Source organism: Sminthopsis crassicaudata, chromosome 1 (assembly GCF_048593235.1).
Source record: "Sminthopsis crassicaudata isolate SCR6 chromosome 1, ASM4859323v1, whole genome shotgun sequence".
NCBI classification, from domain to species: domain Eukaryota; kingdom Metazoa; phylum Chordata; class Mammalia; order Dasyuromorphia; family Dasyuridae; genus Sminthopsis; species Sminthopsis crassicaudata.
Genome location: NC_133617.1, coordinates 259,563,673 through 259,577,988, shown reverse-complemented (window position 1 = coordinate 259,577,988; position 14,316 = coordinate 259,563,673). Strand labels below are relative to the sequence as shown.

Genomic DNA, 14,316 nt, shown 5'->3' with positions numbered 1-14,316 from the left:
AGGTAACTAGCACCTGAGAAGTTATCAGCATGAAAATGACTTAAAATATTCCCAGAAATTTTAGATGCTTGAGTTTCAGAGAAGAGTAATAGGAATCTGTGTATCAGCCATAAAGAACTGAGAGAAAATTTGTTCATTTTTATAGAACTTTAAAATATCATTGATTTTATTTCTGTAAATAAGTGATTTTATTGCTGTAAATAAGTGCAGCTTATTAGTATTTGTGCTTGTTTTTATTCTTATTTAAAAATAAATCACCCTCTGGTCAACTTCTATTAATTAACCTTTCTAAACTTAATAGGTAATATTTGTATGATAAACATGTAACAGAGCTTATCTTCCAAAGCATAAGTTACCTTTAACAATCCAGCTTATCTCCATAACATAAAAAGATCTCCTAATATGTTAGCAATAGTATATGGTATTACCCTATTGCAAATTATATAATATTTGGTAGTTGGACACAAATTAGATTTTGCCTTCAAAATAGCTCATTTTTTAAAAAAAAATTGAAATAATTGTTAGCACTCAATATTATTGGTGGGGTCCACATGCAAAAATAAGATGAGCATTTTGAGGGGAAAAATCCCTTATTTAGCTCTTTGCTTAAAAACCTTATCCTTAATTATTAAAATTAAATTTGGAGATTTTGCTGATTAACTTTTATTTTATTTACAGTTAAGGCTTTAATAGATCAAGAAGTGAAGAATGGAATTCCATCTCATAGGATTGTTTTGGGAGGGTTTTCTCAGGTAAGATACAAATTGGAAAGGGACTTTACCTTTACATCAGAACTTAATAGTACTTTATTTTTTCCAATTACAGGTAAAGGTAGTTTTCAGCATTCATTTTTTAAAAAAAATTTATTTATTTAATTTTTACCAAAAAATTATGCATAGGTAATTTTTCAGCATTGACAATTGAAAAACCTTTTGTTCCAACTTTTCCCCTCTTCCCCTAGCCCCTTCCCCAGGTGGCAGGTTGACCAATACATGTTAAATATGTTAAAGTATAAGTTAAATACAATATATGTACACATGTCCAAAGAGTTATTTTGCTGTACAAAAAAAATTGGACTTGAAACAGTGTACCATTAGCCTGTGAAGGAAATAAAAAATGTAGGCAGACAAAAATAGAGGGATTGGGAATTCTATGTAGTGATTCATAGTCAGCTCCAAGAGTTCTTTCGCTATGTGTAGCTGGTTCAGTTCATTACTGCTCTATAGGAACTTACTTGGTTCATCTCATTGTTGAAGTTGGTCACGTCCATCAGAATTGATCATCATATAGTATTGTTGTTGAAGTATATGATGGTCTTTTGGTCCTGCTCATTTCACTCAGCATCAGTTCATGTAAGTCTCTCCAGGCCTGTCTGAAATCATCCTGCTGGTCATTTCTTACAGAAAAATAATATTCCATAATATTCATATATTACAATTTATTCAGCCATTCTCCAATTGATGGGCATCCACTCAGTTTCCAGTTTCTGGCCACTACAAAGAGGGCTGCCACAAACATTCTTGAACATACAGGTCCCTTTCCCTTTTAAAAAAATCTCTTTGGGATATAAGCCCAGTAGTAACGCTGCCAGCATTCATTTTTAATAAGATTTTGAGTTCCATATTTTTTTCTCTTCTTCTCCTCTCCCTTCCCCAATTTGGCAAGCAATTTGATGTGATACTTGTGCAGTCATGTTAAACATTTCCCACATTAATCATGTTGTGAAAGAAGATTTGTCATCTTTTCCAATTTTCTGGGTATGAGTTGAAATCTTGATTTGCATGTCTCTTATTAGTGACTTTAAGTATTCTTTCATATGGTTATTAAAGATTTGCAGGTTTTTTGACAACTATTCATATCTTTAAATTTTCTATTGGAGAATTGCCTTTGATCCTATATATATTTCTCTTATTTATCTCTATAGCTTATGGTATCAGACTCTCATTGGAGATTTAATATAAAGATATTTCTCCCAGCTAACCGTGCATCTTAATTTTAGTTGCTTGACTTGACTCATATACTTGTTTTATGATTTGGGGTATATTTTAGTTGCTAGACTTGACTCATATACTTGTTTTATGATTTGGGGTAATGTATGCACGCATTATAGATTATATAGGTACTGTTTTGTGCAAGGGCAGCTAGTTTCCTGAGTTCAGATATGGGCTTAGATACTTAGTAGATGTGTGAACCTGAGCAAGTCATTTAACCTTGTTTGCCTCAGTTTCTTCATCTGTAAATGAACTGGGGAAAGAAAATGAAAAACACTCTAATATCTTTGCCATGAAAACTTCAAATAGGGTCACACCCAATTTTTAAAAAATTAGAATCTGCTATAGATGTTTTTGCCCTTATAGATGAGTTTTTCCAAAAGCTCCTGATTCCAGATAACATTCTTTGCACTGATACTGGTTTGAGCATTCATACTGAGAAAAATGTGGAGCACTTTGATTATTGATTTGTTTTTCCTGAACATTGATCTTGGTCAAGGATTCTACTTTTTTTTATGATAGCTTTTTATTGACAGAACGTATGCATGGGTAATTTTTCAACATTGATACTTGCAAACACTTCTGTTCCAACTTTTCCTTCCCTCCACCTCTTCCCTACATGGCAGTTTCATACATGTTAAACATGTTAAAGTATATCTTAAATAAAATATGTATGTACATATTTATACAGAACTCTCCTTGTACAAGAAAAATCAGATTTAGAAAGGTAAAAATAACCTGGGAAGAAAAACAAAAATGCAAGCAAACAACAACAGAAAGAGTGTAAATGCTATGTTGTGGTCTATACTCATTTCCCAGTGTTCCTTTGCTGGGTGTAGCTGTTCATCACTGTTAATCATTGATCAATTGCAATTAAATAGTATCTTCTCATTGCCAAAGATAGCCACTTTGATCAGAATTGATCCTCATATAATATTGTTGCTGAAATGTATAATGATCTCTTGGTTCATTTCACTTAGCATCAATTCATGTAAGTCTCTCCAAGCCTCTCTATATTCATCCTGCTGGTCATTTCTTACAGAACAATGAGACAAGGATCCTACTTTGGAAAACTTCAGTAATTAAGAAATTTTTCCTTATGTTAAGTATGAATCTGACTCTTTGCCAATTACTCCTGATTCTGCCTGCTAGGGTCAAATAGAACAAGTCTAATCAAATCTAATCCTTTTCCAAGGACACCCCTTCATATACTTGAGATTAGGTAGTCTGTCCCTCCTGACTATTCTGATTTCCACACTAAATATACCTGGTGCCTGCAACTAATCTTGTTGTGGCATGGACTCCTTTATCATCTTCTAGTGGACACTTTTATAGCTTAAAATAAGATGCTTTGGACTGAACACAATATTACATATGTAATCTGTCTAGCAATCTATTAAACTGTCCAAGAAAAAAAAAATCAATGGGATTAATCTAGTTAGACCTTTTTTGATGATTATTATTTGTGTTATCTAATAACTATTTCCTTTTCCACCTGTAACTATTATTCTAATAATCTAGAAAAATAACCAGGAATAATTAGATTTCTTGATTACAAATTGCCATATCTTTTTTCATTTGGAGAAAATTGGGATAACATTTACCCTTCATTCTTATAGTAACTTCCATGTTCTCTACAGTTATTTCAGAGATTCACAGTGGCTCAGCAATTATATCTAAGTACATTAAAATAAATATCATTTTGGTTCTGACTTCCCTCACTTTTCTTGTGTACTTGTGTATCAACTCCTATTAAGCATTTTTGTTTTGTTCTTTCCAGTCCAAGGATCATTATATATGATAGAGAAAAACAAAGGAATTGCATTAAGTCTAGGTCACTTTTCGTACTGATGAATTGCAATTTGTCAGTATCTCTTAAAACATAGTGAATTCTCAGGTTCTAATCCAGTACTACAACTGTGATCTATGATATTGTGCTTTTAAAACTTTTATTTTACTTATTTCAGATTTCATTATTTTTCATTTTATTAAGATGGTTTAATATTACTTTAGCTTTTTTGGATGACGTTGTCTAAATGAAGAGAATAGTGATTAGTGCTTTTAAAAATAATAGTTTCTTTTTACAAAATTTTCTTTTGAAAAATATACAGTTTAGATTTAAAATTTCATTATGATACCAACACAATGAAATTTTGTGGATTCTAATAAGGATTCTACTTTGGAAAACTTAAGTGATTAAGAAATTTTTTCTTATGTTAAGTCTGAATCTGACTCTTTGCCAATTATTCCTGATTCTGCCTGGAAGGGTCAAATAGAACAAGTCTAATCAAATCTAATCCTTTGTGTGATATTGGATAAAATGTAGTATGTGCATATGTGTGTGTGTATTTACATATGTATACATATATAAATATGCATACATATTTACATACACATAATTGTGGCAATTTAATGGTAAGACTAGTATGAATTATTGATTTCTAGTATGAGTTAACTAAAATGAGCTATTTATTTAAGATAAAGAAATATCTTTCTATTTCATTATAACATAATACACTTGAATACAAATGAGTAGTAAGTTTGTTAGAATTTTTTAGACCATCATGTAATCTTATGTCATAAATATTAATTGTTAGAGCCAGACATTATTCACAATCTTAAATGAATCCTTGAATCCTGAGTTTCAAAAATTAAATATATTTTAAATTATGCTCCTTATTTCGTGAATAAAATTGTGGAAATTTTCAGCTGAGGAAATGATTTTCACTTTTTCTCTATGAGAATCATATATACTATACCTAAATCCATAGGTTCAGAATTAGTAATATTTGAGTGTTTGAGAATTTGTTGTATTTGAAATCTTTAATCACAAATGATTTGCAGGTAGAGAATTTAATTAGAATATGAATTAATTTATTAGCTAGTGTTTTGTTATTTTATGAAAGGAAATATGGTAGTATGTGCTATTGTGTACTATTATACTTAGAGTTCTTGTAGTTTTGATTTTGTTAATGAAATCAGTAATTTTTTTTCCTGAGGCAATTGGGGTTAACTTGCCCAAGGTCACATAGCTAAGAAGTGTTAAGTCTCTGAAGTCAAATTTGAACTCAGGTCCTCTTGACTTCAGGGCTGGTGCTCTATCTACTGGGCCACCTAGCTGCCCCTAAATCAGTTATTTTTGAAAGAGAAAATTCCTTATAAGCTGACAGACAGCAGAACTATTCAACTTAACACTAATTTTGATATCTCCTTTTGTACAGGGAGGAGCTTTGTCTTTGTATACTGCTCTTACAACACAGCAAAAATTGGCTGGTGTCATAGCTCTCAGCTGTTGGCTTCCACTTCGATCTTCATTTTCACAGGTAATATGTTTAATAAATGGAACTGACAATATGAAATTATTAAGTATAGAATGCTAGTAAAAAGATCGTTAGTGTCCTTAAGGATTTTCCTCTAATGTTGCATTTTATTACTAGCATTTAAGTATACATTTTTATGGAACACCATATTTGAGTGCTGGGATTATCACACTCTCTCCACACATACACACACACATAATGCCATTTTACTAGAATAAAAAGCACATTCCATATCTTAAGGAAACTTTTTTTAACTTAAAAAAAATCAAAATTGGCAATTATTAGCAAAAGTAAAATGTGTAACTAAGAATAAACAATAGCTATAATTGAAAAGGTAAGCTTGGAATCAGAGCATTATTAGATAAGACCCCAGTGACCAAACACTACTTGTTTTTGTTGGTCAGAAGCCAAGAATGGGTTTTTACATTTTTTAATACAATGAAACTTTATAAATAAATAAAATTTTAAATATAATAAAACCTTTAAAATGTAAAAGTAGTTTTCATTTGCAGCCTATATTAGTTGGCCATAATTTGCTGAACCCTGATCTAGTCAAACTCATCCAAAAGAATGTTCATTATAATATGCATACTAAATGCTTATCAAGCCACAGATGGAAGATAAAGAAAATCACTTTCTCCTACAGTAGACCATTTCTTCTTTCTGTCTAAATTTACATAACTTACAATTTACTTACAACTTACACAATTTACAAGCCGAACAAATTGACTATATCTCTGCATAATGGCAGTGATGTGAAGTATAAGTGGAGAGAAATTGGAAGCCAAAAGAGTAAATAGGAAGATAACTTTGGTAGTTAACGACTATAAACAAGAAATAGCAGAGACTTGTCTTGGTTAACTAAAATTCTAGGTGTTTTTCTCTTTTTTCCCTATATTCTAAAGCCTTAATGATTTATTATCTGTATGGGCTTTGCTTCCAAATTTATTTGTTGATTTTGAAAGTATTTTTGGTAAACATTTTATTCAAATGTTTAGTCAAGTATATGTGTACTTTTTTTTTTCTGGTTCTGCTTATCTTTTATCAGGTCATAGAATTCTGCTTAATTTTATCAGATCGCAAAATTCCATCTTCTTTGTATTCATTATATTCATTGTTTCTTATATTACAACAATATTACATTATATTTATGTACCACAACTTATTTAGCCATTCGCCTGCTGATGAGCATTTATTTTGTTTCCATTTCTTTGCCTTTACAAAAAGTACTATTATAAACATTGGTATATAGGGATAGAGAATCTTTCTTTTTTTATCCTTGACCTTCTTCATATATGTGACTAGTAATTTAATTTTGGGATAAGAATATATGGACATTTTAGTTACTTTTTTGGAATAATTCCAAATTGGTTTCTGGAGTAGTTGGACCACTCCAATGGTGCGTTAAAATATGTCAACTTTCTGTAGCCCTTCCAGTATTGACTCTTCTTGTCCTTTGTCATTTATGCAAAATGGCTAGGTATGAGATAAAACCCAAGAGTAATTTTGATTTAAATTTCTTTATGTTAGTGATAAAAATCATTCTTTCATGTGATTGTTAAAATTTATGCTATTATTAAGACCTTTTTTTTTTTTTCATAATTCTTTGACCTTTTGGGTTTTTTAAAATTCTTTTTAAACTTGTTTAGAGCTCCTAAAAAAGAGAACAGCCATTGAGGTGGGAATCTAAGAAAACAGTTGTGCGAACACATAGAACAGATATAATAATTGCTGCATATGAACATTAGTTGTTTAGTAAATTTATCTTAGTTATCTGACAGTGGCATATACATTTGAACATTACCAAATCAAGTAACTTTTTTTGGTCTTCTTACAGGGTCCTATAAATGGAGTTAATAAAGATATTTCTATTCTCCAGTGTCATGGAGATTGTGACCCTTTGGTTCCCCATATGTTTGGTTCTCTCACTGTTGAAAAGCTAAAAACACTGGTAAATCCATCTAATGTAAGCTTCCGTACCTATGAAGGCATGATGCACAGTTCATGTAACCAGGTAAATGTTAGTTTTACTGCTCTGCTAATTATTTTTTTCTCTGGGGTGATTACTTTAAAGAAGATAAAATAATCTTGGAGAGAAAGGAAAAAGGGAGAAAATTTGGAACTTAAAATCAAACAAAAATGAATGTTGTGAAAACTATCTTCACATGTAATTAGAAAAAACCAAAATATTAAGTGCAAAAACAAACAAACAAACAAACAAAAAACCAACAACAATAAAAATAGCTCCTGGCACTTATTTTCCTGTGACTTTTATAGAGCTGGCCAGGCTTTCAGTAAATTTATGTTAAATCAAAAATTACTACAGCTTTATTCTTCATTAGTATATTCTATAAATGAAAAACACATTTTTCATTAATATACTATTCAGTGGCCCATTGAATATAATATAAGCTGTGGTAGTTCTTATTAAGCAGGAAGGAACTTCAGGCATGGTAGAAAAATAAAAAAAATTTATACAAATAGATGGGAATTGAAGGTTTTTTTTAATTAAAGCCTTTTATTTTCAAAATACATACATGGATAATTTTCATCATTCACCCTATACAAAACCCTGTGTTCTAAATTAAGGAATTTTAATATATTTTTTGAGGAAACTTCATTTCTGTAGTATGGGACTAAAAAAAGTACAGATTCACTGTAACCACTTACTGTATGAAATTTTTTTCCCCCCCAAGACTATGGGGTGATATTTTATGGGTTTTTTTTTTTTTTTTAATATATTTTAGTTAGGATTTTTTTCTGAAATTTACATATCTGTTTGCTTAATAAATTATTTTATTCTCAACAGGAAATGTTGGATGTCAAGCAATTCGTTGATAGACTCCTACCTCCAGTTGACTGATATCATTTAAGAGGCCTTCTTTAGAAGTACACCAGCATCATTGTAGTCGAAAATAAACAAACCTTTTCACATGCCCAGTCCTGAAACTTCTACTATTGCAGTGTTACTACCAATTTGCAAATACATGCCAATGATACAGATGAAATAATGTCTCTTCTTGGGAAAATTATGGTCTTTCAAGTTTCTATACATATATTTGTATGATATATGTTATAAAATATATAAGTATTATAATAAATGAGGCAGCTGGATTTTCTCTAAATGTAATTCAGCATACTAAGATAAAACACTGCAGTTTGATTTTTTTGATTAAAATGTTCAAAAAAAGTGTTAGTATGCTTAATGAAAATTTGTTCAGGTATCAATGAGCAGTTAAAATATAATCACTTTATGCGTGCTGTGACTTAGTATAAGGATTTGCTCCAAAATTGCTTAGTCACCATGCATCTTCTGTATTTTTATATATGTATTCATATATATGTGTGTGTGTAATCCATAATAAGAATGAGATGGTATTACATTATCACTGAGAATAAGGGATAATGTTTTTTAAGTGTCAATGTATGTATAAGTGATATTGTGTTCTTCCATCTTAATGGCCCTTGTATTTAGGACCTTTTATTCATATTTACATGGCCTGGGACATCATCGGGGTTCAATTCTGAAAATTCCTTGATGAACTTCAAATTGATAATAATTCTCAAATTTGTTATGAACATGAGTAGATGTTTAATTTCAATTATTTTTCATGGATAATTCATGGATAGTGGAATGCTTGGGTTTCTGTAGATTAATGGATTTTGATTTGTGGTTACATGTTTTATTGATATATTCTAAACCAAGAACTGTGGAAAATTAATTAGCCATCATCAGAATTTTTTTTTTCTTTTGTCAATTGAGGAATGTGAGATTCTGACTTTTTCAAATGTCTTTTTGGAATTAATTTTTGTGCAAACAAAAAAAAATGATTTTTATACAGACAAAAGTTTCAGATCACTTGGAAAATTATTGAGAGAAGAATTTGTTAATGAACCAATAGGGTTGTATAACTAGTCAGAACCCTATAACTAAGCATTCTGTTATTAGAATACTTTTAAGACATAGCAGAAAAGTATGCTTGGGATTTTAGAACTGTTAGTTATTGTTCTGCTGTATTGCTATGTTATCAGTGCATCTTTATTAAGTAGGTGCTAATTGACACATAATGGATATAATTTAGTATTGTACTGTATAGAATAATAATGAAACCATAAGTTTAAGGTCTGGGCTTTAAAATTTAAAACAATCATTTACTGAATCACTTTTATTTTGGAGAACATAAACTGTTTTAATTGGTATGAAAATCAACAAGATGTTACTTTATTTATGGTAAGAAATCTCTTATATTCCGTTGAAATGTTTTGCTGTAGATGGGAAGATGTACATCTTTTTCACAGTTTCTATCAACGTGAAATAAAGTTTAAAACTGATATTTTTTGTGAATGCTCTTAAAAGTATTTTCTTTACACTATCTCTTAACATTTATGTTCACATTTCGATGGGTCTCTTCCAAAGAGAGGAAAAATTACAATCTTATGGAATTGTTATTATTGTTGTTATATTTTTCCTATTTGAGGCAATGGATCAGATTATCATACTCCTTATTCATAGTCTTTTCTTTATTGTGTTGTTTGTCCCTTTTCTTTAAGGAACAATAGCAAAATAGTTTAATTTTCATTTCCTGGGTTTTTAAATGTTTTAAGTATTAGGAGTATTTTCTTTTTTTGCTTACTTTCACTGATAACTCTTACATCATTAACATATCCAGTTATTCACAAACACCTGCTTTTATTTTCAGTCTTTAGTTTAGCATCATTATTTAATTTTATATTTGGAAGGGACCTCTTTAAATATTTAGCCAGATAAGGTATAATTGATCAATTGATATCTACTTTAGGGACCCCTTCTAGAAAAATACTTATATAACCTCTACATGAGTAATTACAGTAATGAAAATCTTACTATTTTACAGTTTCATTCCATTGTTGGATATTTTGGATTTTTTTTTTTTTTTTTTTATGGTTTGTAATCTGCCTCCCTGTGCTTTCCATTTATTTATCATTATTATGTCCTATGGAGCAAATAGGAAAACATTTCTTCATTTTTCTTTCTTTTTTTTTTTTTTGATTAGGCAATTGGGGTGAACTGACTTGCCTAGGATCTCATAGGTAGGAAGTTTTAAGTGTCTGAGATCTGATTTAAACTCAGGTCCACCGGGACTTCAGGGCTGGTACTTTATCCACTATGCCACCTAGCTGCCCAGTTTCATTTTCTTAAATGCTAGATGCTAAAATATTTGAATATCCCTTTCCCTTGACTATTTTCTAGGTTCAACATACTTTGTTTCTTCACACTTTTATATTACATAATGTGTTATAATTACCAAAACTTCTCTTCTGAAGAAGCATTTTAGTTTATTGGCCCTCTTGAAATGTCATATACAAAGTGACTCAACACTTCAGATTTATCTAATCAGCACAGATATCATGGTACCATTACTTTATATTATTTGTATATCATATTGCTTTTATTGAGAGGCATTGTAATAATGTGAATAGAGTTGACTTGGAAAGGCAAAGCTAATAGGTTCAAGTTTTATCTCTGACATGTATAGGGGATGTAACATGGGGTAAGTCACTTAATTTCTTAGTTTTGTAGGATATTGTTTATGAGTCTTGCAAAGTTGCAAGGAAGAGTGCCAAAATCTTTATTGATAGAGGAAGTTTACTTATCTGGGAATTTGCTATCCCAATGAAATCACGGATTCTATAATTTATAACTCATTTAGAACTTGTGATCACATAAAAATCCCATGCTTTCAAGTTTTTATAGAGTTGATTTTGTGGATTAAAACATAAGGTTTTAACAAAGGATTTTTTTGTTGTTTGTTTTTTTGAGCCTATAGACTTTTGAATCTTACTTTCTGCTTTCTGTTATATTAGTCATCCTTCAAGATTTGTGTTATCGGGAGATTTGATAATCGTGCTTTCTATATCTTCAAGTAGTTGCTAAAAATTTTGTACAGATCAAGATTAGGTAACAGAGGATTGTGGTTTGCCACTAGAGAGACCTTATTTGGGTTGTCATTGACTCACTGACAAAACACTGTATGATTGTTTTCTATGAAATTTCTCACCCATTCATCTAACCCATATTTTATGTATCATTCACTAAGGATTTCAAAAGAAATGTGAAATTATTATTCTTGCATATACTAATGCCTTTTTAAAAAAATTGGTAAATCTATCATGATTTGTTTTTATTTTGGTTTCCTAAGTAAGTCCTACATATTAACATTCAAAAACCAAATGTTTAATAATTCAATCTACAATTTTAAAACGGATCTGTTTTAGTTTTCCATATTTGTTTTCATACTTTGTCAGTGATGGGTGACATAGTAGATAGGGCTGGCCTTGAAAACAGGAAGATTTACATTTAATTTCCATTTCCAATACTTAATTGGCAGACTGGGCACTATAGGTAACTATATACCACTTCATGTAATTGCCCCTCCCAATAATTTTCTAAGAATGTAAATTCAGTATCTAAATTGGTATAGTAGGAATTCCTCAACAGTTCCTCATAATAATGAAATCCTAGATCTGCTCCTTATTCTTATATATGTTTTGTTGGATCATTAACATTTTTTTTTCATTAATTAAATCCTAACTAATCTGTACAAAAAAAAATGCCATGGCCTTCTCATAGGCCAATAATGTTTAAAGTTTCTCTTCTGGATCTATTTTCCAGGTCAGCTGTTTTGCTAATGAGGTATTGCACATTTTCTTTCATTTTTTTTATTCTTTTTAGTTTGAGTGATTTTTTTTGCTGTCTCACTAAGTTCATTAGTTTACATTTGCCCTATTCTAGTTTTTAATGAGATTTTCTTCAGTTATCTTTTTTCCATTTGGTTTATGCTACTGTTTTAAGTTGTAGTTTTCTTCTCATGCTTACCTCTTAATTCCTCTATCATTTTTTCTTCTACCTCTCATTTGCCTTCTGAAGTCTTTTATGAGTATTTTCAAGAAGCCTTTTTGGGCTTGACACCAATTTATCTCGCTCTTTTGAGATTTCTTCTGTGCACATTCTATTCTTGTCTGTGCTTCGTGTTTTGGTCTTTCCTGTCACAGTTCTTAACTGTTTTTTTTTTTTTTTCTTTTTTTCTTATTTTCTTTTTCTTTTGGTATTCTTTTTCTTTTTACTTCTAAGGTGGAGCTCTGCGGGTTAAAGGTGGCATGGTCCCAAGCTCCCTGTGCAGCTGAGTCTTGGCTTTGAGCACAGCGCCCCCTTGTGTTTGATCTGTTCAGGAAACAGCCTTGTTTCCCAGAGTTTGCCTTCTGAGCTGGGACTGGAAGCTGCCTTACTGATCTGCGCCTGTATTGAACCAGGACTGAGAGTTTTAGTTGCTGATTTGCTGTTATGAAGACCCTATCTCCAAGAGTCTATCTGAGCTGGGCTGTACACCCTGTTTTCACTACTGAATTTTTTCCCCCCCTGAGACAATTGGGGTTAACTTGCCCAGGGTCACACAGCTAGGAAGTGTTGTGTCTGAGGCCAGATTTGAACTTAGGTCCTCCTGACTTCAGGGCTGGTGCTCTATCCATTGCGCCACCTAACTGCCCCTAGCCTCTATCTTGGGGGCTAGAGAGGGGTTTCATTCCATCAAACTCTGTTCAGAGACTTGGCTTCATGCCGTTTTTGAGGGAAACTGAGATAGTTTTGTTTCTTTATTGCTTACTAGAGTTACTCCACTTTTTCTTGTCATTTCTAAAGTTAACATTTCTAGTACAATATAATTTTTAACATTTTTTTTAAAACTGGGTTCTAAATTCTTTACCTTTCCTTCCCAGATTAACACACAATTTAATACAGATTATGCATGTGAAATCATGCAAAATATTTCCATAATAGTTATGTTGCATTACCCCCCCCCCCAAAAGGATAAAATAATATGTTTTAATCTGCACTCATCAGATCTTTCTCTGGAGGTGGATAACATTTTTCATCATAAGACCTTCTGATTTGTTTTGGATCATTGTATTGGTGGAAATATTAAGATCATTTCACAATTGATCTTTGTATAAAATTACTGTAACTGTACACTTTTGTGGTTCTGCTGACTTCACTTTATGTCAATTCATGTCTTCCAAGATTTTCTGATTCCTTATAGCATAATAGAATTTCATCACAATCTTAAATCCCTGCAGTACCATTTCCCTCACACTTAATCAGATTGGCTAATATGACAAAAGAAGAAAAATGATATTAGAGATATGGGATATTTACTTTTTCAGCCATTCCCTGATTGATAGAAATGCCCTATTTCCATTTTTTTTTTGCCATCACAAAGAGTGACTATAAATATTTTTGTACAAATAGGTCCTTTTTATCCACATGTGCAAAAGTTTGTAGCAGATGTTTTGTAGTGGCAAGGAACTGGAAATTGAGTGGATGCATCATTTGGGAAATGGCTGAATAAATTAGGAAAGACTGAATACAAAATGAAGATGAAGTGAGCAGAATTAAGAGAACATTGTATATAGCAACAACAAGATTATGTAATGATCAACTTTTAATAACCTTAGCTCTTTTCAACAATGAGGTGATTCAAGGCAATTCCAGTAGACTTGTGATGGAAAGTGCGATTCATATACACAGAGGAAACTATGGAGACTGAATGTGGAGCAAGGTATAGTACTTTTAACTTTTTTTGCTTTTTTTTTTTTTTTTTTTTTTCATTCTCATTCCTTTTGATTTTTCTTGGGAAGCATAATGAATATGGAAATATGTTTAAAGGAGTTGTACATATTTAACCTATATTGAGGAAAGTAGGGGGAGAGGGAGGAACATTTGGAACATAAGGTTTTGCAAAGATCAATGTTGAAAATTATCTTTGCAGGAAATTGGAGAAATAAGATACTATTAAAAACAAAAAAATGCCCCAAATACTCCTACCCCTTCTCCCATATCTTTGGGATGTAGACATAGTAGTAACTGCTGAATCAAGGCTATGCACAGATTTGTAACCCTTTAAGTATAGATCTAAATTGTTATCCAGATTGGTGGAATCAGTTCACAATTCTACCAACGATGCCTAGGTGTC

General features: G+C 31.3%; 1 protein-coding gene across 2 annotated transcripts in view; it reads left to right on the top strand.

The window, feature by feature from the left end:
• The window catches only part of LYPLA1 (lysophospholipase 1), a 48,198-nt gene extending 38,555 nt beyond the window's left edge, over window positions 1-9,643 (top strand). For both annotated transcript variants that reach the window (XM_074278385.1, XM_074278382.1), the window contains 4 exons: window positions 679-752; window positions 5,213-5,314; window positions 7,149-7,325; window positions 8,121-9,643. In XM_074278385.1, the coding sequence (XP_074134486.1) occupies window positions 679-752; window positions 5,213-5,314; window positions 7,149-7,325; window positions 8,121-8,174 (407 nt within the window). In that variant the 3' untranslated portion in view covers window positions 8,175-9,643. The remainder of the gene's footprint in view (window positions 1-678; window positions 753-5,212; window positions 5,315-7,148; window positions 7,326-8,120) is intronic.
• Window positions 9,644-14,316: the final 4,673 nt, after the last annotated feature.